At 39.7% G+C, this 26,668-nt stretch overlaps 2 protein-coding genes across 6 annotated transcripts in view; one reads left to right on the plus strand and one right to left on the minus strand.

The window, feature by feature from the left end:
- wdfy3 (WD repeat and FYVE domain containing 3) overlaps positions 1 to 22,948 on the minus strand; it is a 129,733-nt gene extending 106,785 nt beyond the window's left edge. For 3 of the 5 annotated variants that reach the window (XM_085426449.1, XM_085426450.1, XM_085426448.1), the window contains exon 1: positions 14,346 to 14,487. In XM_085426449.1, coding sequence (XP_085282575.1) covers positions 14,346 to 14,374 — 29 coding nt within the window. In that variant the 5' untranslated portion in view covers positions 14,375 to 14,487. Of the gene's footprint in view, positions 1 to 14,345; positions 14,489 to 22,727 lie in introns of those variants that run through there. The other 2 variants (XM_085426451.1, XM_085426452.1) reach the window with 2 other exon arrangements.
- LOC146658055 (uncharacterized) lies at positions 2,102 to 3,542 on the plus strand. The gene is made up of 3 exons (XM_085427100.1): positions 2,102 to 2,131; positions 2,431 to 2,907; positions 3,021 to 3,542. Exons 1-3 carry the CDS (start codon positions 2,102 to 2,104, stop codon positions 3,540 to 3,542), a joined length of 1,029 nt encoding a protein of 342 aa, XP_085283226.1.
- Positions 22,949 to 26,668: the final 3,720 nt, after the last annotated feature.

The following is a 26,668-nucleotide window of genomic DNA, read 5'->3' on the forward strand; positions in this document are numbered from 1 at the left end:
TGTAGCTTAAAAACATTTATTTGAACACACACACTCTATGAATGACAAAAAAAAAAGCTCTGGCACTTAAGTCACAGCTCTTGCAGAAAGACCCATCAACAAGGAAGAGACATGGCAGTTTAGCATGTAGTCCGTCCTTTTCCCAGCAGACTCCTCACACCGAATTACTCTCAGACACTCAGGAAATATCCCCTGCCCTTCAGTTACAACCCACCTACCGGTGCTGCAGACGTCACTGTGTGGGTTTCTTATGTCTTGCACCATCAAAGCCTCATCATTAGATGGATTACATCTTGGCACTGATCACAGCATGAATGAGCCAAATTTATTTGAATTGTTGGTCCAAGGCCAGAGAAAGACAGAGAAATTGACTTGAGGGGAACTTTGTGGAAAAGATGCTTTAGTTTGTATCATCACTACCCTCAAATTCGGTTTTATTATTGTTATCATTATTATTAGTTCACCGTGTTGTGTTTTTCTTGCCATTTTTGAGACATATGCATAAAAATAGTTCTGGTTATAACCAAATATTTGTGTGACTCTGCTCGCTCAGTTTACAATTCAAATTTTGTTTGATTCAAACAGTGAGAGACAAGGTAAAGACAACTGACGACTGTCCCCCTTCTTCCCAAACTAAACTTTTAAAGTCAGGAATATTATTGAGTTTATCGGTTTATTCGCCATCTCAACCACTTATTTTCAATTCTAAAGAAATCTGAATTCAAACCAGCGAGACTCAAGGTAAAAGCCCCCAGGAGCTGGCTAATTCACTTTTGGCAAGCTTCTCTGTATATAAATTTGATTCCATTGTTGTGATATCACAAATGCTGGTACTACAGGGATATTAGGGTATATATAAAGCAGACAGTAGGCTTGACTGCATGCCAAAACAGCTGATTTGGAATAATGTGACGGAGGATGTTCCTCCTCGCTCACAGCTCTGTTCATTTCCTTTCTTTCAGAAAACAATCTGTTCCCTTCTTGTTTCCTCGTCATACATACAAATCATGTATGACGAGGGTCATAATTTCTACATCAGGTGTTCCACGTGACTATCAGTCAGTCCATACATCTATTTATTGGTGACAAAGGAAAAACGCTGACTTCTGGACATATATCTACCCCCAAAATCACAGCTCATCTCCAGATTAATAGATAATAGTTTCTATGCAACATCAGTGACCTTTTACTGATAACACCTTGATCCCTAATCTAACGCAAAAAAAACAGACCTGAGCATAACAGACTTCTTGGATGCTCTGTTTCTACAATTGGCTGCACAGTAAGCCGTATATGTTAATTAACTGCATTAAAATGCACCAAGAGGTACCATCACAGTCAGGAGTAGACGGCTAACATGGAGAAGAAATTTCTTCATTCATATAAATTCTGGCAGCAAACCGAGAAACCCAGAATCTGAAAACCAGATTTGTTTGTAAAACGTTTGTCTCTATTTCTCTTGGTTATCCAGTATGAGATATTCACACAGCTCTATTTTACTTGACGCTCCGCTTTTAAACACTGAAAATTTACCACAGTCTCAATTTGAATGTGCCTGCTCTTGTTTTGCTCTCTCTAAACCAATTAGCCCCTACACCCTGTTCTTTAATGACCGTTCACCATTAAAACATGGATTGGAGATCTTTGCACAGCACATTTTACGGCTCAAAACAGTTCAGGTGAGGCTGGAGGTGAAAGTAATGAAAGGTATAGGACAGAAAGCCTCACGGGTCCCCTGAGGATTAAGTGAAAAGGTTGCTACACCCAAAGGACCCTTTCTGATTGAAACTAGTTTGAATTTTTAATCACAGTAAATAGCTAAATAGCTTCAAGTTCAGTCAGTAACAACAAGAACACAGAAACCAAAACAACATGGGCTCCATGGTAACACCTGGGTAGTGCTGTCACCATCGCCTGATGATTTTTGAACAGGATTCTCCAAACACAGTGTTTGCAGTGTTTACCTGGATATTTCATTTCTAAACACCAACCTGAACCTACAAGCATCTCTCGCTATTTGCTGTGACTCGACGAACGCTTTGGAAAAATATCGACAGCTAAACAAGTGTAACAGCGACTCTTCAGTGTTTCCTGAGCCCAAATGGACCCAACATTTGTCTCAGAAAATCTGGTAAGCTTTTCTCGTGTGAGCAAGCAAAAGCTTTTTTTGAATTTTTTGCTCAAAATGTGTCTAAAGCTTTCATAATCTTCAGGAAGCAGAGTACACTTTGGAGTTTAACTTAAATTTTTAATACTTAAACATTTGTAAGCACTTTTAACAAAACTCTGTGAACATTTGTGTTTTTAGAACATCTGTAGGACTCAGTTTTTGCTTTTTCTTGTGTCACCTTAAACTTTTCTAATGACACACATCACACTGTGTGATAGATTTTTCTAACTATGGACTACGTGCATGTTTTTATCATTCAGGCATCTTGGCCAGTGCAGACTAGCGCTGCTGATATGAAACAGCAGCAGGAAGCTAACAAGATTGCTGAAAGTGAAACGGTGCAAGAATTAAAAGATGCACTCCATTTTGCCACTCAGGAGTTGAAGACTGCAAAGGAGGAAAATGCATCTTTGAAGGAGAAGATTGCCGTCCTTGAAGATGCTCACAAAATGGAAGTGAGTAGCCTCCAAGAAGAGCTCAAACTCAAGGATGAGGCGCTTCAAAGATGTGTGAAGAAAAGAAGAGCTCGAACCAAAGCCTGGGTAGAACTCCTCCATGAATCGACCATAAAAGACATGGAGATAAACACCAGGGAACAACACTGGAGCAGCAAGTGGCAATCAACCGAGAAGAGCCTGAAAGAGGAGAAGGAAAAAGTGGAGGAGCTCCAAATTAAGAACAAGCTTCTGATGGAGAACTTACAGGAAAATCTGGACGAATGGAAGAACGTCCTTCAGGTAAGCTGTCTCCGCTATCATTTCACTTTACCATAATGTCATGTTTTGGTCCTAACAACTTCTGTCAGACTGAGTCACAGTTCAGTAAAATACATTTTACTCTGTCTACACAGGAGCTTGCACCCGATGCTGACCACCAGGAAGAAACCCTGGAAACAAATTCCCAAGAGGAAAATCTGGAAAACCACGAGGGAGAAGAGAAGGGAACGGACAAACCAAGAAAGGACAAGAAAAAGCAGGAGGAAAAGGAGGAAAAGCAGGAAACAAAAGAGGACATTGAAGAAAACCTTGAGAGAAAAAGTGACGAGAAGATGGAGGAGAAAACAGCAACTGAAGATCTAAACCCAAACCTCTGTCTGGTTCCCATCCCTCTCACTCCCTCCGACTCTTGCCCTTTACCCCAACTCAACCCCTCTACCTCCTCCCTACCTTACCCACCCTCTCGTGCTCTTTCCTACTCTTCACCCAGCTCTTATTCTTTACGCAAAACCCTCAGTCTCCACACCTTCTCCCAATCCTCCTCCCAACCTTACTCGGTCTCTCGTGCTCCCTCCTACTATTTACCCTTGTTTTCCAAACCTGTGCAGCCCATAAACTCTGATGAAATGTTTGATCTGCTTTTTTGTTCATTTTAAAATAAACATGTGAAATTTCATTAAACTTATAGTCTTTGTTTGGATCATTGTTTTTTACCTATAACACAATATTACACTTTTGTCCAGAAGAGATTTATTAAAAAAGTATAAGTCTCATTTAAGTGATCAAGAGCCTCCTGTCAAAAAGGTTTAACAGTTTATAAAGGTTAAGTTGACAGTGACAGACTTTATTTTAAAGAGCCCCAAGATAAGAAACATGTTGCAGTTAATGACCACACTTAAACTGGATATTGGCAACAAACTAGTGTGTAACTGGTGAGATCCAGCAAGAAAAAAAAAAGTATTTTCTTTATTAATGTGGCTTTCGGATGCTAAATATCTAAACCTGACATATGGCACTATCAAGGCCTTTGAATTGGTGAAAACTAGTAATGAAAAGGCCTCCTACTAGAATGTATAAAAATGAAGGCATATTAAGCTTCAACTTTTATTCCATATTTGATCTTCTTTCCTTTTAATGATCTACATGTGAGAACAAGACAAAATTATCAAATTATTTAATAATAACAACAAAAGACTGTATATAAAAGATAGACATAACCCACGTGAACAGTTGCCTTCTGTGTTTTAGTAGCTAGTATTGGACTGTATTTGACCAAGATGCTAAGTTATCAGCTGAAGCTGTCTTGCTTGGCTAATAAGTGTATCAAACACATTTTGGGTCCAACACACAAACATGGATGCAACGTAGGGCTGCACGATTAATTGTTAGAAAATCGCGATCTCGATTCATACTTATGTGACAACGATTAAAAAAAAAAAAAAAAAAAAAGACGACGACGACGATTGTACCGCATTTTGATCCGGGACGTAATCTGCATGAAAACAAGCGCTCACTCTTCCTGCTCAACAAATGACAAGGGCGGAGCCTTATACCACGTGATACAGCAGCTGTGCCCTGTGATGCTAAAATTAGCAGGGAAAAAACAACGGAGAGCACGTCAGGGATGACGAGAAAGTGACAGGAGAAAATCCGTCCCGGTCAACCACCCAAACATCAATAACGGGAACCTTATACAGCGCTTCCCTATACACGTCGAACTCAAAGAAATTACGGAGGCTATCACTTATCACCTGACCAAAGATATGGCTCCCATCAACACTGTGCAAAACGAGGGATTTAGGAAAATGATCAACACCCTAGACAAACGCTACACAGTGCCGTCCCGCAACTATTTTTCTATTGTTGCACTACCTGCTCTATACACGCAGTGTCGAGCAACGGTGGAGACGGAATTTCAAGCAGTACAACATTTTGCGGCAACAACAAAACGTGAGACATTTGTTGTTTTTATGTTTATTTATTGTTTTTATGTTCAGTCTCAACTGTTACGAAGTTGATGTGCAGTTAATAAGTGCAATAAATATTTATACTGGAAAAGAAAGTGAGAGAATCGTGACCTCAATTCTAAGCCAAAAAAATCGTGATTCTCATTTTATGCAAAATCGTGCAGCCCTACTAGCCACCTTATAATTATATGCACTATACCACAGTAAAATGTTGACTATAAGGGCTAAGTAAGCTTATGTGTCCCCAGAGGTCTGTCTTCTATTAAGTGCTTTCTTCTTGCATCTAAACAACACATCTCCTTTCCCAGAATCCCTCTGCTTTAACGACTGTCACAAAAGACAGCAAGAACATGAAGAGCAACATAATGGCAGAAGCAGAGAGCTACAAAGAAGCTTGCCAGTGTTATTCTGATTTACAGAAACATGGCATCTGCGGCACTAACCAAATTACTCAAGACTGAAGGCTTTAGTAACTCATTTTACCCACACAGCAGGGCTGCCCTCTGCGTGAACTCACACTTAAACACCAATTCCATTTAACATCCTCCATTTGGTACACTTTTATCTCGAGTGCCTGACACTGTCCGTGAGCAAGTACATACAGTTATAGCTCGCACAGTCTCAAAAGGACTGAACCCCTTAACCTCAGGGCCTGAAATCCAAAAACCAGGGGAACCCTTTAACCTTTCAGACGTCAAGCATCTATTTCACCAACCGTGAGTTACATTCTGATATATTCTGAATCAAAGGAATCTGTTGTGAAATGCGGGTTCCCCTTAGTAAGGACACCTGTCTGAGCTAGTCTTGCACCTTCCCAGAAATATAACTGCATGTCACAACAACTCAACATCAAAAATATACCTCAAAAGTATTTGGTAACTAACACAGGATGCCCATAGCCCATAGACAAGTCTGAAAAGTGAAGCCAGCGTCCAAGTGTCGTAAGTCTGCATTCTTTTTAACGGCAGCTAAGGGCGAATATCTGCGGTTGCAAAAGGAATTATGGGAAGACAGCCCTCAGTAAAAACGTTCCTGGTCACTGATGTCTTCATGAATAAAATATTAGGTTCATTTTGTAAATTTTGGTCACTGTAAGTCACATAAAAAAGGATTATCCAGGGTATTTTCATTGGTTAACAACTTGTAATCAACAAATTGTTTGGCGATGAGCGTGCTTTTTCCACAATCGTTTTCTCATCGTATTTGGTTTCAAAACAGCGTGGTGGTGAGGCTGACATCACAGGTGCAGCACTGTAAAGCCACTGTTGATGGTTTGCTGACACTGAGACAAATGTCACTAAATATCATTTGTTTGTTCAGAGTTTGCTGATGCACTCATGACAATATTTACTTTCATTTCATTTCATTCAAGTTGCATTACTAATGATTGGCAGTAACTACAGTAAAGAGCCTTTTTGGCTCTTTGGTAGATCAAAATAAAGATTAAGATCGACTGGATTAGCACAGATTTGTTATAATGCACTAGCTAGTATTTTAGCATATACTTTTTTTCCCCATTTGCATAGATGTGACGTCTCGTCTGCTTCCTGTGTTTGTTGTCCAACATGAACAGCTCAGTTTCACTGCTGATGGCAATCTGGGCACACAGACTGAGCACAAATAACCTCATCACCCACTACGGGAACGACTTAACGCAATTCTTTAAGCTATATTTTATCTTCCACTTCAAACACAAACATTTGCACACTAAAGATTTTGAGCAATACCCCTGCCCCTGCGCAGAGTGTGTACACAGGAAACGTAACCATTCACGACATCAGGAGTCATCTGATTAAACATTAAGAACCAGCGGTAAAAAAAATAAATATACGTTACCATCTTTAATGTCACTCAACCTGAATGGTCTGAAAAAAAAGAAAGAAGAAGCAGCAAGAAATCAAAAGAAATTACAACCAATCCTGCAGTCCAGCTTTGAGTCACACAATTAGTTCTCACATCAGTGCTTTGGGCCTCTATCCTCTGAAAATGTCCAGAGAAAATAACCTCACACAGGTAAAATGTTTGCACATGATGGAGATCAAAGAAGACAAGACCTGAAATGCTCACGATTTGACATTTGCAATACACCCTGTGTTGGCTGCAATATACTCCACAATTCAGCTCTCACTAACCACTGGCTCTGCCTGTATGAGATAACGGTTAAAGAACATCCCTCGCTGGGATTACAATATTGACAAATTAACAGTGATGTGGACTTTTGTGTCGAGCAGCCCTACATTATTCAGTGAGCATTTAGTAGTCGTGACACAGGCCAACCAAATCTTCAGACTCAATTTTGTACTCACCTAGACACCTGTTAAATGTAATGACAGCTGCGCTCTGATGTTTACTAAATCTGTCCTCAGACAAAATGAACACCTGCGAAAGTACTCGAATCCACCTTTGCAGTAGTTCGTGCTGCAGTGAGTTTCTCCAGGACATCATTTAACCTCGATGAAACACAAACACACACACAGATAAAGCAATGCCTCCTGTGGTATAGTGGCTGGTAAAAATAGAAAAATTCTCCAATACAGACCAGACACACAGGGCAGTGGGATTCAACTGGTTCTGTGTCAGTGAATAATCTGATTTCTTTATTTTTGGGGGGGTTTGTCGCTCTGATATGTGCCAGTACTGAGTCATGATTAACGAATGACACCATAAAGTTGTTATCAGAGTGAACTGTCATAATCAGATATGGTTTAAGTTGACCTAGAAGATTTTCTTTCTAGGTCAAGTTTCTTCGAGAGGGAAAATTAAGCCATTTCCTGTTGTAGTCTGGGATGGAAAAGCAAAACTATTTTGTGTTCAGGTTACTGAAAACTGCAATGCACTATTTAACACTAACAGCTGAATATCTTTTGAAATCTTTGGCAGGAAACCAAAGTAAATTACAGCAGCCATGGTTCATCTTCCAAAGATTATGTTTACTGAGGTTAAAGTTGATTACTTTTATTATGAGTTTAAGCCATAACCCAGATAAGTGGCATAAACTCTGCACTGCAGCCTATCCAGTTCCTTCCTTTCTACTGCTGACATCCTTCCCCTTTCTGTGATGACACACATAATGCTGGTCATTGCTTCTCATTTACACCACTCCATAGACAACCCACAAGCAAGTCCTCATCATAAATAAAACTAACTCCACTGAATGGATGGGCAGGCCTTTGGAAGTCTAAAGCAGCCAAGCACATATAAAAGTGAAGGCTTTGAGAAAAAAGTCACATATCCACACAATACACTTGGCCAAGAGAAACACGCCAGCAGTGGGGTTATAAAGTGATCAACGTGTAGCTTCGGCAGCATCAGCAGTAAAGCCCGTCTTCAGCTGCTGGCTAAAATGGAAACTCCGGCTGAGCCACAGGCAAGTCTGTTGAAAAGCTGACAGGCAAGAAAAAAAATCTTGCTGGATGTTAGAAATCGAGAATCCAAAAGCAGAAGTGGGTTGGTCTGCGTTGAGTTTAAAAATATCGAGTCCAGTAGGCCAGCTTCATCAGTTGTTGTTTAAAGCTGAGAGATTTAAGCAGCAGCGACTCAAAAACCAGAGAAAGTCTCTTTCAGGCACTTCATAGTCGCTCACCGAGTCCCGGTCACCGTTTAGATCAGTGGATGAAACGGTTTTTAAAAATTGACTCATTTATTAGTTTTAAAAAACGTTTGCAGATTGTATTGTATAGAAGTCAATGTGGCTGCTTTTGAAGTTGCTCGTGTAATTATGTCGTGATGCTTGTGCTGAATGTCAGTTGGTTCTTTCACTTATTGGTCTTAAAATCTGCTGCCCTCTTTGTCGAAGCTCTGCTGTGAAAAATAAATAAAGAATATATTTACGGGCAAAAAGCCCATTTAGGGCTGTTCGATATAACGATATATATCGGATAACGATATAAAAACGTCTAACGTTTCATTTTACGCTATCGTCTGTTTCGTGGTGTCGCAAAATAAACTCTTTACGGCAATATTTGTTCATCATTTTGATGGTCACTGTAGTGGCTATATTAATTTCTTAAAGTTCTCTCTTTCTCTTATATTTAATATAACCACATTACGGACAGACAAGCGCCTGTTTTTATGCGTTGTCGTTAGCAACAACGACGGTAAAACCATCGCGTGTCCGCTTGTTTATCTTCCACATAAACCTTTCACAATAAAGCTCAAGATCCTGTTGAGACTTTTCAAAATAAACTTAATCACGTAAAAGAGTATGCAGAGTACTTACGGATGAGAAGTAAAAAAGAGCCGCCAGGTGCTAAAAAATAAACCTTAGACTCAAACGTTAGAACAGGCTTTTCCCCGCAGCACGCCGTGTAATAAATACTCACAAAGAAAACGGCGGCCGTTACAACTTATGTCTAAAAAGGTATAGTTTCATGCATCGGTTAAAACACTCGACTCCAGCTACATGACGCGCAGCTGGAAACACTTCACGCAAGTCGAGCTGCCCGAGATTCACAGAATTTACAGAAAATGTAAAATTTTTGTGATTTATATCGTTATCGGGACGATAGATGTCTTATATCGGGATATGAGATTTTGGTCATATCGCACAGCCCTAAGCCCATTGATAGATCATTTATTTATCTATCCAGATGTACTAAGTTATCACAAGCAAAGTGAAAATGAAAATTGGTTCGCTTCCCAAAAGATTTCCCTAGTTTAGATGATCCAAGATACTTCCTTATGAGCTAGTGTCATGAGGATGTCATTGTTCAAATAACTTGACTGGTTTCTTTTCCTTAAAAAGATATAAAAATATATTTGATACTGTTCAAATAATTACTTTTGTCAGAACTATGTTAAAATAAACATCTGACACAAAACTAAATTCAAAATGTTAAGAAAGTTATCATCTGAGTCGTATACAGGATGAAATAGCTCATCTATTTTTGTACTGTAACGTATCCTTGATCAAAGGCAGCATTTATTTCAGAACAATGCTGACTGTTAGCACTGCTGTTCAGGGCCCAGTGAAACAGAGAGTCACTGAAGCAGACACGAGGGCTGTGAGAATGGTAGAGTCGGAGAGCAGCAGGGCCGGGACCACAAACTGGGGCAAACACATGTCATATGACTCAGCATAAGGCTGAGCTGGAAAATCAACAAAAGGCAAGGCAGTAATCAGCAGACAAATGTAGGATTACATCTCACTCCACCTACTTGGTAAGCAGTGAGCGTCATGAAACCACCATCACGTAGAGCTCTGTCAGAACCTCCCTTTCTGCACTGCACTAAACCTATAACACACTGAAAACAGATTTAGGTGCACAAATGGGTGTCTTTGTGTAGTTTTACTACAAATTAGTTACACCTCTTTAAGGTAACTTTTTGTTTGGGTCAACCTCCAGAAGCTCTGAGGAAAGGTGACTCTTCTATGAAAACAAAGGTTCCAATGCTCCAAACAGCATATGGGGTTATGCACAACTTCTCAGCATGTAACAAAATGAATCATGCGTACATGGCCAAGCATGTTTACAATGAACCAAAGGAGAGTATTAAATCGGCCCCTCTTCTAATTTACTCCAGTGTGTGGATAACAGAGTTGCAAAAATGTCAGATCAAGAGGAAAGCCATGTCATCAATACTTGAATGCCACTGTGGCACTTTTTATACACAATCCATAGTTTTCTCTTACTTTGGTTCAGTTTTTGATGACTTCGAAATCAACTTTGTTAAGGAAGTGTGTTTTTTTCCTTTTTGTCTCTAAATCCATTTGTAATTTAGGCTTCTAAAACAGCCACCACCTTTCAAACCTCTTATCTTTGTACGAAAATGAATCGGTCTTATCTGCTGATCCACAGTGTGTTATGAGGGAAGAACTGCCTGCAGCCTCCTGTAGGTGGCTGGTTCAGAGTGACTGAACTCTTAGATCAGGCAATTTAGATTCCTTGCACAGTTTTCTACATGATGCTGCTGTTTTCTCCAACACTGACGTTCGTTTACCAGCTCTGACTGTTGCACAGATTCCCTTTTCATACTCCAACATAAAGATATGTTAAGATCATGGCAACCTGTTACTCATCTCTCTGCCCTAGCATGCAACTGAAAGTCAGCAGCTGACCTATGCAATCACACAAACCCTGCATACTTAATTAGCCTTGGGGAGAGGTGACAGAAAATGGAGGATAAAGGTCGCACTATTAAAGGGGATTAGAGAACCAAAGGACCATCAGGAATTACCAGCTCAAAAGTGCTTTTTTTGGAGTACTAGAAAGGGAAAAAATGGATGCATCTCTGATCATTTTATTCTAAAGACACAGATAGGACTGTTTAAACTAGGGAAAAAAAGCATCAAACCGCATCTCGTCTCTGCTGAAGCAAAGACAATGAGTCAATGGCATCAATGGAATGTCAACTCTTCTGTGGAGGGGAACTGAGCTTGGCCCTCCAGTATTTTTCAAAGCATTCTCTTTAAGCGGATGCCAGCTTCAATGAACGTCTCCCAGAGTTAGCAACAACTCCTGGGAGATGAAGGCAGCCAATGCCCTGGAAAAGCCCAACTCTTCAAAGGCTTGTGTGGTTGTTCCTCTGGAGAAGGTGATGTAATCTCAGAAATGTCTCCTGGCTGACGGAGAAAAAATGGTTTGACAGGAGTTAGATAAAACACAAACTTGTAAAAGGAAATGCAAATTTGGAGAAAGTAAAAGGCTATGTAGGCAGGGTAGTGAGTTCACACCACCTCCCTGCCAAATGCTGGTAAATTTGGACTGAGGGTGATTAACTGTCTCCTCTGCCAGCCACGGTGACACACAGAAACGTAGCTATTTATGGGAAATAAATCCACTAGAGGTGAGCAAACATTTTCTGACACCTTCACATATTTTAATCAGCACTATTACAAATCAATTTTAAGCAACTCGAGTCATTTTCAGACATCAACTTGGACAATTCTGGGAAAATCAGGGTGAGATATTTTCTAGAGCAAATTTACTTCAGGTATGCTTAAGTACTGGAAATATGTTGTGTGGCTTAAATGAGGGAGCTGCCTGCAGAAGGCAGGGGGCAGCACAGATGACGCCCACTTGCTAGCAGTAAATGCATCGGACTATCAGCCGAGCTCTTCACACGTCAGTGCTATCCAGCATCACACAGGCTTTACACTGGGATGCTGGAAGGTTAAAGACTGGGTAATGTCGGATCGGACTCTGTTCTCGTACACGCCGCTGTCGTGTGTGAAAACATGACCATAAAACAAAGCAGTTTCTAACTAGTGCAACATGTTTTTGTCACCAAGTCAATGTTGCCTGACTTGTAACACGAGACAGAGGAGCAGGAAATGATCTCATGCTGAACATGTCTGGTCAAGACCACAGTTAACTGCATCTAAAATGGGCATCTATTTAGTCCTGCACTAAACCACGCCTGGACAGTTGTCATCACAGACTAATATCACATAATTAGTCTTACAGTTCTACTTGTGCCTCGTCTGCCGGTCGATTTGAAAGCACAGCGGCTGTCGTGTATCCTTGACAAAAAAATACCGATTTATTTCTCAAAAATGTGAGCGCCACACTTTTCATGTGCTCGAAGAGTGCCACCACATTTCAGTAGTGTGTTAGCTGGATCGCTGAATGGTATCCATGACAACTAGCAGGCCTCACACAAATTGCTGCCTGTCAATTATATAATTACACAACATTAGGTACAGGAGGGTGACTTTTGTAGTCAATTAAATTTTAAATATCAATGGTAAAACATATAGATGTATGGCAACATTGTGATACAATATATTTGCATATACTTGCACCATGAACAGCAAGGCATTATAGTCTCCATTTAAAATTACAATGACAATCAACGATAGCCCCAGAGTAAACCTTAAGGCATCTTTGCGACTTAATCTTCAAACAGCACAAGTACATTTTTCATATCATAATTTTTCAGCTTTGATTTCGCGTAAGCCATTCCTACTCAGTTATGTTTAGTAAGAGAAAGAATAGACTATAAAATGTGAGTTTTAAATAGCTTTAAACATCTCATGTAAATATATTCAAACTACACATAATCTTAAAAACAAGCCAAAAATATGCAGTGTGCAGACTAGTGCTGGGTGAAGAAAGAATATACTCATTAACTCTCAGGGGATTTTTTCATATGCTTTACATTTTGTTGGTGGTCTATATTCTTGAGAATTCTATCGCATAAATAATTATCCTATCAACTCATAGCGAGGAGCAATAGAAAAATCATGGTTGGATCTGTGCACTCTTATGTCAACTTTATGCGCCGCCTTCATTTTGGTTGTGTTGAGCTTGAGTTGAGAGTTGTACACAGAGACCTGCAGAGATTCTCATCATGTAGGGCCATAGAGTCCGAGTACTAATAGAATAACAGTGCAAATATAAAACGTATAAAGAAGGAATTAGCTTTAAGTCTTGCATATTTACACATTTGAGATTGTTAGCTCAAAACCAACAACATTTTGAGCTATCAAGCTATAAAGTAGCTGCACTACCTTAATTATTTAATAACATATGTTATCCCTGTGTGTTTGTTTAATCAGAGGTTATAAGGTATCCTTCATATGACTGCTGAATATAACAGGTAAACACACAAATCACTGTTTGCTGGTCTGACATTGAATTAGATTTTTTAAAATGGCCAACCTTCATTTCTGCTTCCTGATGTCTAACTTTGATGTCTAATATCATTCTTCCTGACTTATAAACAGTTTTGGTTTCCGATTATTATTAAAACAAGATAACCAGGATAATTATCAAGCTATATTTGATTTTGTCAATTAGCAACCAACACTACTTATGCTGCTATACAATAATCCAAATACACTCTCCAACAGTCTGTGGCATATTTAACTTGGTTTGTATTTCTTTTGTTCTTCCCTTCAGCTTAATTACAATTTAAAGTCCATGTTTGTTTTTTTTCCACATTGCATAAATCTATTTGCCCCCAAGTCTACAAATAATCGTGTTATGCAAGATCCCAATAGTGTCCAGAATTATTGTGATTATATTTCCTGAGAAAAATGGTTTAACTTAACCTACCTACAACCTACAGTAAAGTGTCATCCATGTCATTTTATTAATTTAAAGTGTAACAATTATTGAAGGCTACCCTCTTTTTATAGCGTTGGGCATTTGTGATATTTTTCTTTAAACTTTAAAATTATTAACACTCTTGAGAAGAACATCTATCTAATGACATCCTCAGGCATGTTACACATATCTTTTGCTAAGTCACACATTTGCTTCGTTTGGGTTTGGCCGATGATTGCTTTAACCACATCGGGATATATTCTTACAATAAAGATGCAACAGTAGGAGATGCTGTAACTGCTCGATGGTGACAATCTCTGTAATCGAAGCTTAATCGTCAAACGTCGTGAAACGGCCACTGACACGGAGAGGCAGTTATTTTAGATCAATAACATCAATAAACATACTATATCCACCAAGGTCAGGCTTTTACCAGTGAACAGTAAACAAACCCCTGGTCGCTGCGGAAACGAGCTCAGCACCCAGCTCTGATTTTCCCTACCTGCTATTCTCTCTGCGCTCCGCCAGCATCTCAACTCATCAACAGAAGAAGAGACAAGAATATTCCACCATAAGCCAAAGACCAGCCGCTCTTCCTCCCAACAACAGTGTCTTCCTGAAACAGAGAGGCGATGGCAATGGTGTCATGCCTTCCCCTCACAGCAGCGTAAGGAGAGGAGAGGAGAAGCGCGGAGGCATGGCTCGCCTTTATTGGCAGTACCAGTGGCTTTGTTCGCCAGTCAGCACTGTGTGTGTGTATGTATGTGTGTGTGTGTGTGGTCTGCCGGGACTGGCACAGCTGATCCCCCCCTGACACCGGGTGGGGTGTACAGGGCTTTGGAGAAAGAGGAGGGGAGGAAAGGAGGGCGGGCTTTGGCCTCAACGACGACAGGAACATACCATTACCACAAGAAACGGGGAGGAGGAGTGGGAGGCAGAACTCACAGCAGTGAGCATCATTAAAAATTCATTTTCTGGCCATTTCAGTCGCCATCCTGTACATCCAAGCTCCGACAGCTCACATTAACTTTGCATTATTATGTGGTGTGCTTTCGGGGACAAGAACAGGGAATGAAAAAAGCATCTCAATTAATCTACACGTGTCACACCAAAGGCTTTGTAGAAGGCAACTGAAATATTAATATCCGATAATGTTCTTAAAAACAGAAAAGGGCTAAAATTATTAAAAACAGACTGCTATTTTAATAATTTAGTGGTTAATAGGAATGTGTGTGACTAGATGTTTAAACAATGCTTTCCTCACTAGTCAGCACTGAAAATCCCACATACACACTGTAAGGAGACTGGGCAGTCTAAGTTCCCTGAACATAAATCTATGCAGGAATAATGTAATGATAAAGATGTTGGTTATCCCATTTTTGACCCCAAAGAGCCATCCAACAATAAAACATCAAACATGTTAGCCAACAGCATTGTTGTTATTGAGGGTCCTGCACACTATCTTTGGCATTCCTAGTTCTCCGATTACGACTGAGACCACTGCCTCCACTCTACATATCTTCTATAGCTCCTCTCCCAGGGCTTGGTATTTCTCAAGCTTCTTGTGTTCCTTCTTCCTGATGTTGCTATCACTTGGTATAGCTACATCTATCACTGCTGGATTGTCTCAGGGGCATCTTCGCACCTGGCCTGGTGTGGCAGACCCCAGCCTCAATTGATCTTGTGTTTGGAGCTTGTTCCTGTGCTGCCATGATACGTGCCTCTGTGCTGTCTTTCAGTCCAGCTTTGTGCTTCAATATTAGCTATTAGTTATAACTAAAGATTATTCTTATAGTCAACTAATTAGACAATTTTTCTTTGATTAGTCAACAATTATTTCAATAACTCTTATCTCTGATTCCTATGTGCAAACCTCCTGCTCAAGTCTGCCCAACTGGGAATATCACCCTGTTTACATCGTCTCACAGCAAATAAAAGTAATGACCCAAGAAACATATGAATCTAATAATAATAATCAAATGTATTTTTAGTATTACTCAATAGGACAATCAGAATAAAAATGAAATAAATAAAGATTGCAGGTAATACAAGTTACAAGTGCTGGTAGGAGTTTAAAATGAATGTGCAAATAGGAAACTAAAATCGCTTCTGTCCATTCAAATAAAGCTTTAAATGAAATCAAAAAGACATCTTTTCAAATCTCCATTTCCATTTTTTATCGTCCCGCTGTTTTGCCGTTCATGCTGCGTTCTTCTTCTTAGCACTGAGTGCAGTCTTGGCAAACAATACAGCCGAGACTGCCCCATAGTGTCCTGTAGTTTAATTATGCGGCAACGAATTTTTATAGTCGACCTCATCGATTATGCTGACGAACTGTTGCACTGGGCAGGATATCTATTTAAAAAAATTAAAATACATCCTTTGCTGACATTGTGTGCATGCAATGTTGTGTATGGTGCAAGCTGTCAAGTATTTCAGCAACATTTACTGAAGAATGACTTTTAAATATATGAGCAATGAACTATACTAGTTGAGTAATGTGATTTTTTTCCTCCAACTTAAAGGACCAGTAAATTAGTCTCCAGGAACATGCTTGGTGGTTAATAATTCCCTTAAATCTATTATCAAAATAAAATACCACATTTTTTATGACTCAAGCTTCTTAAACATGAGAATTTTCTTCCTTTTTTGAAACTGTAAATTGAATATCTTTGGGTTAAGAAAAAAATAGCTTTTTTTAAAACTCCAAATTATCAATTGAAACATTTTTCACAAAGTCCTGTGGCTTAATAGACAACATGAGGAGATAAATGTCAAATTAATTGACAGTGAAAATTGCCATTAGTTTCAGTCCTGCAGAATTAGTATGTCACACTGAGATTCACATCACAGCTGTTTAGGTGCAGTGATTATGGGAATTTCCTGACCTGAAAATTGGCCTTGAAAAGTTCAGAAACCTCTACAAGAGACTGTAATGGAGCATGCTGACAGCTAGAGACATTAATGCTTCACTAAGAAGATGGTGAAATGTGACTTCCAGCGGGGAAGGACGGGATCATACTGAAACGAGTCTAGCAGAGGAAACGGATCACAGATCCACCCCACTGAACGAAACCTGCTGTACAATATCACACTTCCAAGGTTAAATGAAAGAAAAAAGAAATGTATGCTAGCAGTAGCTTAACTGTGCGACCTGTTGTGTTAAAAACCTTAAGAGATCTGCACCAACTCCAATCACTCTGCAGTTGCGGTGAGATTTTCGTTTTCGTATGAATCAAAAGTGAGAATATAATCCAACATTTTATTATAGCTTCAATGAGCACCACTAATAATCATGAATCACAGACAACAGCACCAACATTTAATATCATCTTGAGTCCAAATCGTTACTGCCATGCAGTTACAGACAGAGTGTGGGCCATGAAAATTACAGCCAATTAAACTGTGGTGATAAAAAGACCTGTGGAAATCTCTCTCCTTCAGTCTGTCCAATAAAACAGCAGACTGTATATAAGGCATTACTCCAATCTCATATATCATCAATATCCAACTCTGTGGCTGACATAAGCAGCTTCAGGTCATAAAAAATAACCACTTACTTCATATAATATGTGTAGGGATAAAACTAAAAATACTACAAAAACACCTTCAAGTATTGAAGTTAGGATGTCCTGACATACTGGCTGAATATCTGCATCAGTACTGGTTCACTGATTAGCCAATAACTTGTACTGCACCCTCATATCCAAATATGGTCACCTACAGCTGAAAAAACACAAAACAAAAACACAATACTGGCTGCTGTCACTATGGCAGAAGTCCAAAACCAGTGGGTGAGGTCACAGTGGGTGCATCTATTTTCCATACAAGCTATGGTTACATGGCATTTACCAATAATAGAGGTGGTTCCTTTTTTTATTATTTACGGAAGAGTTGAAACACTTATTTATCAATTCATAAGCTACGGTAATGTTCATAATGTTCAATGAAAAGTAAGACCGTCTCTTTATATACTCTGATTTTCTGTAGCCCTCAGCCCATTTTTGAGGAAGTACACTTTTATAGTTCTACTTTAATAAAAGGTTCACCGATTTAGAAAACAGCTGGCCTTTTTTTCCCTCAACACTACTCAAACAGAAGTAAATAGTTCTTTTATTAGGGGCACATTTTCAGCTGTGGATTAACAGCTGTGTAGACTAGTAAGTGAGGTGATTGTGGTTTATCTGACTGACTGAAAATAGATTCTATGAACTTAAGCACTGGGCCACATACCACCACTTACAGTTGACTGTGGAATTAAAACGAGATGAGAACCTTCACAAACTGTCTTGTTGTGGCATCTTTTTACAGAGCCACCTTTCAAATTCAGTGAGCGCTTTAGAATGACTCATTCTTTCACAAATGTTTATAAAAGCAGAGTGCATGGTAAGGACCTAAATTTTAATTCAATTCAATGCAGTGAAATTCAGTTTTATTTATTTAACACCAAATAACAACAACAACTGGCTTGAGGCACTTTATATTCTCAGGTTAAGACCCTACAATAATAAACTCCCTATAATATTACACCTATGACAATGGGACTGAAAAACACCTGAATTCAAAGTTTCAGGTGAATAAACCCTTAAACATTTTAAAAATCTGCAGTGTTCTGTTTTATCATGTCATCAACTTGATGTAATCCAATGGTGCGAGACAAAACATAGACACAAACTATATGGGCACAGCACATGTGTAGTGTCACTAATAGGATGTGCAGGCCCTTCCCTCGAGTGCTAATTAAGATTGATCCTCTTGTGCTTTATTAGTGCGTGCTGCGTCTTCTCATGAAAGATGACAACTAGTAAGCTGCGACTTAAGTCTGTTGTTTGACGTGGGCTTATACCAAGCCTAACACACCAGCAACTCAGGCCATATTGTTTTGTGTGTGATGCATTTGAATGGCCTGAGAAAGCTCAGTCGGTGCACTGAAAGGAAAATCAGCATTGGCCTTGAGCTGCATCATCCACAAGACTTTAATGCAGCTGCCCGGCTACACTTAATCAATAATAAGAGCCTCACAAAGTACAGGATACACCCCACAGCTCCCATCCCACCACACAAAAGCAGTTAGCAGGTAAAAATAAAATCTCTAATGGTGATATTCGATTTGTTAGTCTAGGATCTTTGCTTAGGTTTAATCTGAACCTTTGGTGTAACACTCAAAAATGCTATAGTTTCAGTTATCCTCCAGAGTGGGTTTGCTTGTTTCAGTTTACTTTATGTTTAGTTTTACAGGGTTTGTCCTGCATCCACCAAAGAGCCTTTGACATTCCTCCAAAAGAAAGAAAGGATTTTTCACCACCTTCTCTACCGAGGTTTCAATTTACTCAAGAATAAAGTAAACTTTGCCCATCACACGGACAGAAATACCAGGAAAAATGACTCTTAAAGGTCTTAAATATATGCAGACACGTGTATTTATGTGCACAGTCATTGCCCAAATGCCCATGCTGAGAAACAAAATGCCTGCTTTTAGTTAAGATTTTATTATTTTTAAGGGTCAGTTTTTGTTTGTATAATGGTAGATTGTAATGCAGTAATTATGATGTTCAGAACTGTAAAAGACAACAATACTTTGTAGTAGTACTTCTTTGTGCTGGTTGTACTCACAAATTTGAACACAGAAGCCACTTTGGCTGCTCCCTTATTCTCAAAGGTCACCACAAGAACATATACAGTTAGTTCACTAGACTCTTTCTTTCATACTCTGTTTTGTTTTAATTTTAGTTAACTATAACTTGGTGTCAACCAAATATATAACTGTTACTTACCTAAATCCCTGACATAAAAGTTGTAAAAACTGTATTGGGGCTGATAGCGCATATATAATGCAAGAATAGCTTTGGAAAACCAAGTAGGATTCCTACACAAATAGCTAGCTGAAGCAAAATCTCCATTTGTTATCAGAGTGTAGATGATGGCCAGAACAAAGCAAACTGTCATCACACTGGAAAACTACTGTTAATCTATTGCAGATCCTTGGGAATGATTCTTAATAGCTGACCGTTATAAAAGCAAGCAAAGCAGAGAGGAAATGAGTAAACAAATTCATTTAGGCCAGCATTTATGCTGACATTCGGGAGACATAAGGCACTGTCCAAACAATCAAATACTTACAGGATTAACCACTTAATCTCCCTTACCCCCCAAAATAGCAAAACAACAACAATCTACAGCTGCAGAGCGAGGACAAATGTATGCTGTTGGGTTTAATAAATGCATGAAAAGAACAGCTGTCTCCGTGTTTGTATAATTATGGCTTAGATGAAAATCAGAACACATTTTATGAATAATCAATGTAGAAATCCTTATAATTCCAACAGGGTTCATTTTTTCCTAATTGTATTTAGGTCAAAGTAAGCCCTGTTGTAGCCCCGGGGAGTAAACTCTGGATAACCAATGATAAAAGGTTCAAAGTTTCAGTGCCTGTTAGCCCTGAATCACCGTGAGAGAAAAACAGAAGAAAGGAAGACCCGGAGGCTACACAGTCAAGACTGCACCACCAAATGCTGGCAGGTCTTGAGTCACCTCAGTAAATCACAACAAAAGGGGAACTTGACAAACGCTTGGTAGACCGGGTCTAACTAACTGGAGGCAGAACACCACTAAGCCTTCTTGCCAACGCTGCTGTATTTTACAGCATAGAAATTTGCATGTGACAGTATTGCTGCCCAGAAGTGTAACCCATTTGCTTTTTTGTAGCTAAAAAAAAGTAACAGGGTTACTCCTTACAGATGAAATAAACTATATGAGTGTCACTAATGGTATTATATGTGGAAAAGGCAGTACAATCACCTCACATGGACAGCACTAAAGTCCAAGAAGTTTTCCAAACAATAATAAAGAAGAAATAATTCTCAGGTGACTTGGGGGAGAGCTTTAGCTAACTGTTTGGGTTTGCACATCGACAGAACAAAGTTAAGGAATAATTCGGTTACTGGTAGTTAGCAGCAATCGGGTTTCTGTGCCTCGAGTTTTCAAATTATTCAATGTGATGCAGTGTTTATGCAGAGCAGTCCGATAAAGAAAGCTGCACTGCAGTGATAAAAGCTGCCGGGTAAGGCTTAAGAACGTGTCTGTAAAGGACTTTTAAGGACTAACTGATCAACTGTCAGCACAGTAGCTCAGTGGTTGCCTCACAGCATGAAAGATCTAAATTCAAACATAGGTAGGACCTTTCTGTGTGGAGAGTGCGAGTTCTCCCCATGTTTGGGTATCCTTTTCTCCCTCCACTGAAAGGCATGGCAGTGCTTTTAGTGTTTTTCTTGGCTCAAAAAAAGGTCTTTTAGGGGTGACTATGCACAAGAGGTCCACATATAGTTTAAAATAACCAGTCAGTGTTATCTTACTTAACAGAGGTCCATTCATTTTCCTGTTATTTCGGGCCATTTGTTAAACAAAAGTGATTTTACTGTTAACTAAATGAAAATCACACTTAAACAAATTGGTTATAAACTATTTCACTGCAGCCCTGGTGAGTTTCCTGTTGGTGAACACCAAAACCTCTTGGGGGTTGGGGGCACTAAATGTTTTTATGCAGGACAAACCCTGCTGCCTATTCTGGCACACAGCAAATACTCACAAAAAATAGTCAACACAAGATCCAAAAGCCAATGAAGTAATTTTTCCAAACCCCTCCAAGCCTACTTATTAGACTAATTATCCTAGTATTATTTCTGAATTATAGCCAGTTTGCTTGCTTGGTAACTTAACTTTTATGAGGAAAAAACATTCACCATACAGTACATGACAAACACCGACATACACTCAGGGCTTCCTGCTTCCAATGCTAGAACACAGAGACTGTTATTTATTCACACACAGCTCTCTATGTAGATATAAACTCAATTCAGAAATTGAGTTTAGCACAGCCATCAACAGCCACCTCAACTAATCAGGTTTTTAAGATTAGATTAGACTCAAATGATGCTCACTTACCAGTTCACTGCAATAACAGACCTCTACATATTCACTGCTATTTCTAGTGGCTGCTGGATGACAGTTCAGCCCCCCACCTCCCACCTTTACAAGCAGAAATGTTATGTAGCTTTTAATTGTATCGTGTGTATTTGTGTACATGTCATACCGCACCTTTCACAGTGCTCCAGCATGAAACAAGTTTTCTGCCCCATCCTGCTGCGAGGTGATTAGCTTGTGTGCAGGCATCCGGGCAGATAGCCATACACTCAGGGACAATGCGCACACACAGGTGACTGCTGCACATCAGGCGCAGAGCAGACAGTAAAATGAGGACGATGTGACCGCTATAGCTTTGCCAGTCATTGCGAATTTGCCCCTTAAAGACCAGCTACTACGAAACACTCACTGCAACCCGATTTAGCCACCTCTAATAAAAAAAAATAATGCGTTTATCCAAAGCCACATACTGCACATGTACCCCGAACGTTTTAATTACCAGCGGTCCTGTGTGTTTTCCAATGGCTGCGATCTGTTAAAGTCCTGCTTTAGGACTCAGCTCCACCGTCAGTGAGTGAAAACACAACCAACCAGCAATCCCCTCAGTTTGCAGCTACGCTAGCCCACAACATGCAGCTAGCGACCAGCTGATCACTAGCGTCAGCTTATCTGAACCTCAACTGTCAAGCTAAACGGGTGACGTTCCTTCAAATGTACGGCCTTCAATAACTTTACTGCAAATAAAGATGGCAGCTGGTGTTTCCACAGTTACCGCGGGTTCGTTGTATTTTTCCCGAGGTTGCCACTGTCATGCTAACACCAGCGATAACGGTGCGGACTGTAGTTCAGCCGAGATGCACATTCCAGCCCATGCTAACTCGCATGCTAAAGCAGCTAGCACACGTTTGCTAACTAGCCACTTCCAGAGAGGAGAGCGTCTTTGGTGTACCCGCCATCTACTCACCAGTAAGCAGCGTTTGCGGCAAAATGCGTCGGTGTGAGCGTTGAAGATAACCTCCAATGTGTGAATTAAGTCGGTACGGGGCACTCCGTGTATATCCATATGTCTCAAACGATGCGTTAATCCCAAAGTGGTTGCTGCTCCCTCTCCTTCCTTTCGCCGGTCGCCATGTTTCCTCAACATCCAAATAAGCCGAGCATGTAGCCAGGTCCCAGCGCCGATTTTCCTCCTAACAGCATCCTCCTCTCGGCCCCGAGCGAGGCCGCAACTGAAACACAATCCTGACATCTGTTGGATAAAAGGAAAAACACACTCGGTGGCAGGGATTTAACGGGCACGCATTCAATTAATTTCCCTCTCTTTTATTTAAACTCACAGAATGTGTTAAGGCTGAAAAGCTTTTTGTTTTTACATTTCTTAGAATTTTTTTTTTTTTACCTCAATAGAATTATTGCACCCTTTGATCAGCACCATGGACAGCAACTGCAGTAAGCAGTCGGGGAAACAGACATATTTATTTAAGCTTGTGCTACGAACTTACATGGTCTTTTTCAACTAAACTATCACAATCCCAAAGACAACTGGAATGACTATGGACGGAACAAAGAAGACAGGCCTATTAACCACAGGTCCCCAAACACTGACTGGATGGGTCACTTTATAACAAACATCTCATTCAACAATCATTTCCAGTGGACCAACTTCTATATATATCATGCAAACATGTCATAGTATGAGTTTATATGTTCAACATATGAGTGTAACAATGGATGAATTCCTTATATAAACCTCTACTACTCAAACTACTCGCTCTTTAGAGCTTCATCATTTGGGCCTTGTGCTCAGGGAAGTTGTAGACAACCCTGCTTAAACCCAGTATATTTATCCTGCTTTCTTCTCTCCTTACACTCCTGGTGGGAGCCACTTTTTTTGCTTGGGTTGCTAAACAAAATTTATAATGTGCTGTCCAACTTTACTGGCTATCTGTCCAGGATATACCCTGCTTTTCTCCCTACTTGAAATTGTACTTAGATTTTCATAAGACACCTCAGGCTATCTATTATTTGTTTTCTTTCTAGAACACTCATTACAATAATCACTGATACTTACAGAATTTTATAGGTGCATAAGAATAGTCTTTTTTTTTTTATCTTGGCTATGACTCGGGATGTAACTGGAATCCTTTACATCCAAATAAAAGCAAACCCTTGTTTTAAAATAAATATGTTATTATGCAATGGCTAAAATTGCTTTAAAATAAAATTAGGCTGTGAGACAAACAAATGTGATTCAAGATGGTATGCTGCATTTTTTCAATCATTTAGCCTCTGAATTCTAACCTCTCTGCTATAAATAAATCAAGCTTGTAAATTTTAATCGTAAATTGTAAAATTCTTCTCACATACAAGTTCTTGAATAATAATGTCCCATTTTATCTCACAGGACCACACCATGCCAATAGAGCACTTTGCTCTATAATTGCAGGCTTACTTGTGGCTCCTATTATGGGGCGATCGTGGCTCAAGAGCTGGCAGTTCGTTTTGTAATCGGAAGGTTGGCGGTTTGAGTCCCGGCTCCGATAGTCTCGGTTGTTGTGTCCTTAAGCAAGACACTTCACCTGTTACCTACTGGTGGTCAGAGGGCCTGGTGGCGCCTCTGTCCGGCAGCCTCGCCTCTGTCAGTGCGCCCCAGGGTGGCTACAATGTAGCTGCCATCACCAGTGTGTGAATGGGTGGATGACTGGTTGTGTAAAGCGCTTTGGGGTCCTTAGGGACTAGTAAAGCGCTATACAAATACAGGCCATTTACCATTCCTAAGGTAATCCTAACATTCTCCACTGATTCTTTTTGCTTTTCATTTGTTATCACATTGTTTTGTTGTGTTTACTTGTCCAGGTTGAGTTGTGTAAAGAAATCTTGCATTGACAGTTCTGTTAGTATTGTCTTTCTGATTTTAGTTCTCTCATAATATAAAATTTGTTTGACTGTGTGCTTAGTCCTTTCTTGTCTCTGTGCTAGGTGTTTTCTTTCCAGCTGAGTTTTTTTCGGGTTTTATTTTGATAATTAGTCATATAATTAATTATTTTGTGTTTGGTATGTTGTTTTACTTCCCCCATATCTTGTTATTCTGATGCAGTTTAACTGTGTCTCTCTGGCCTGATCATCCCTCTACATATATTGTGTGAGTCTTTCTTTGTCCTTTGTTGTGTCTCTGTCAGCTGTGTGTTTCCTGTGGTTTCTGTATTGCTTGGTGTATAGTCAGTGGTTTGTACTTTACTTTTTGGACTTTGTTATTTTTTGTGCATTTAGCATTAAAGGCTTGTGTCTCCTGCATCTGAGTCTGCAACATGCCTGCCACACAGCTACACCCTGATAGTCTTCATTTATACTCCTTGCATTGGCTTCCAGTACATTATAGGATTTTTTCTAAAATTCTTGTATTAACATACAAAGGACTAAATGGCCAGGCTCTATCAGCTTCTTACAAAATACACTGCTGCTTGGTGTCATTCACAGACTCAGAGGTTGTTAGTTGTTCCCTGTACAAAAGTAAAGACTACAGGGGGACAGAGCCTGTGGACCCACAAGCTACCATTACCACTACGATGTTTAGCTGATTTAAAAAGCAGCTAATTTATTTTGTTTTAACAGGAATTATGTTGAGAATTTATTTAATTCTTCCCGCCTGTCCCGTTTGGCTCTTTAGCCATCAAAATTATTCTCTGAAGGCCAAGAAAAATGCCTTCAGAGAAGGCTTTACTAAGTGCATCATCACGGCCTTCCCGTATTGGTCCATTTGACTGATCTTTGCTATTATTATTTATGTATTTATTTTTAAAGAAAAACAGAGGGGAAGACTGACAGTGAGAGAGGACACTTAAAAAAAGAAGAAAAAAAAATCACCTGGATCACATCTTGAGAGAAAAAAAGAGAAAACAAGCAAAAAGAGAGCAACACAATACACACAACCTCATTGCAATAACCTAAATAAATGTAAGTAACAGTAAATACTAAATATTGTATGTTATTTTGCAGCACACAAGACCGACAGCGCACAATGTGCTTTGAGGTAGCAGCCCAGAAGGGTGAAGTTTGTGTCTGTGAGCACCCATGTGTACACCCGTGTGGACGGGCGCGCTTTTATTCAAAAGGTTTCTCCATGTAACAATCTGTGAGAGCGTGTGGGGAGCCATAGCACCGACCCCCAGCGCATGAAGCAGAGGAGATCCAGGCCCCAGACATCCAGAGGCCCCCAGAGCGTGAGAGCCAAAGGAGGACCAACAGAGAATTTTTAAACAACTTTTTATTTTATTTTGACTTGTTGTGTTTTTATTGAAAATTATGGCACTTAACGTTATAATTTATTATACTCTTTTAGGGTATAGTCCTTACTTACTAGTTACCATCAACACATTCCTCCACCAAAACAATCCATGTTTTAACACGTGTTCACTACATTTCTAAGTTTATCTGGGGTGATATGAAGCTGGATAAATAAAGCAATGTATTATTTAAACTGCCTGAGACTGCTGAAACCCCAATTAGGACATCAAGTCCATTATCTATCCTTTAAATCTATTTTTGTGTTTAGAGTTGAGAGCGGTTGACTCTGCACAATCCAGCAAGGAGGAGGCACTGTGGTTCAGTTCTTATTTCACTAAGGTCATTGTGAATGCTTCAGGATTGTGGGATCCTAATCACTTGACAGTGTGGTGCATTGTAATATGCAGTCAGAGTCACTAGATGACAGCAGTTCTCATTTGAACTTTACAAATCACAGCAATGACTACATGGGTGGCTTGTGGTTATACAAACCACAAACCACTGTAACCTCACCCAGTGGTAGTGATGCTTTGATGACTTACATGCTGTTATGCCCATATTTCTTCAAAGGTAAACACTGCCTTAGTACCATCCATTCATTGCTGCTGTATCATGAAATGC

This window comes from Rhamphochromis longiceps, linkage group LG12, assembly GCF_057381845.1.
Source record: "Rhamphochromis longiceps isolate RC_006_pf linkage group LG12, R_longiceps_female_GT1.1, whole genome shotgun sequence".
Classification (NCBI taxonomy): Eukaryota; Metazoa; Chordata; class Actinopteri; order Cichliformes; family Cichlidae; genus Rhamphochromis; species Rhamphochromis longiceps.

Coding starts and splice junctions, on each gene's coding strand:
- LOC146658055 (XM_085427100.1), top strand. CDS start 2,102: ATGGACCCAACATTTGTCTCAGAAAATCTG. Junction 2,132..2,430: donor CATTTGTCTCAGAAAATCTG/GTAAGCTTTTCT, acceptor TTTATCATTCAG/GCATCTTGGCCAGTGCAGAC. Junction 2,908..3,020: donor AATGGAAGAACGTCCTTCAG/GTAAGCTGTCTC, acceptor CTGTCTACACAG/GAGCTTGCACCCGATGCTGA.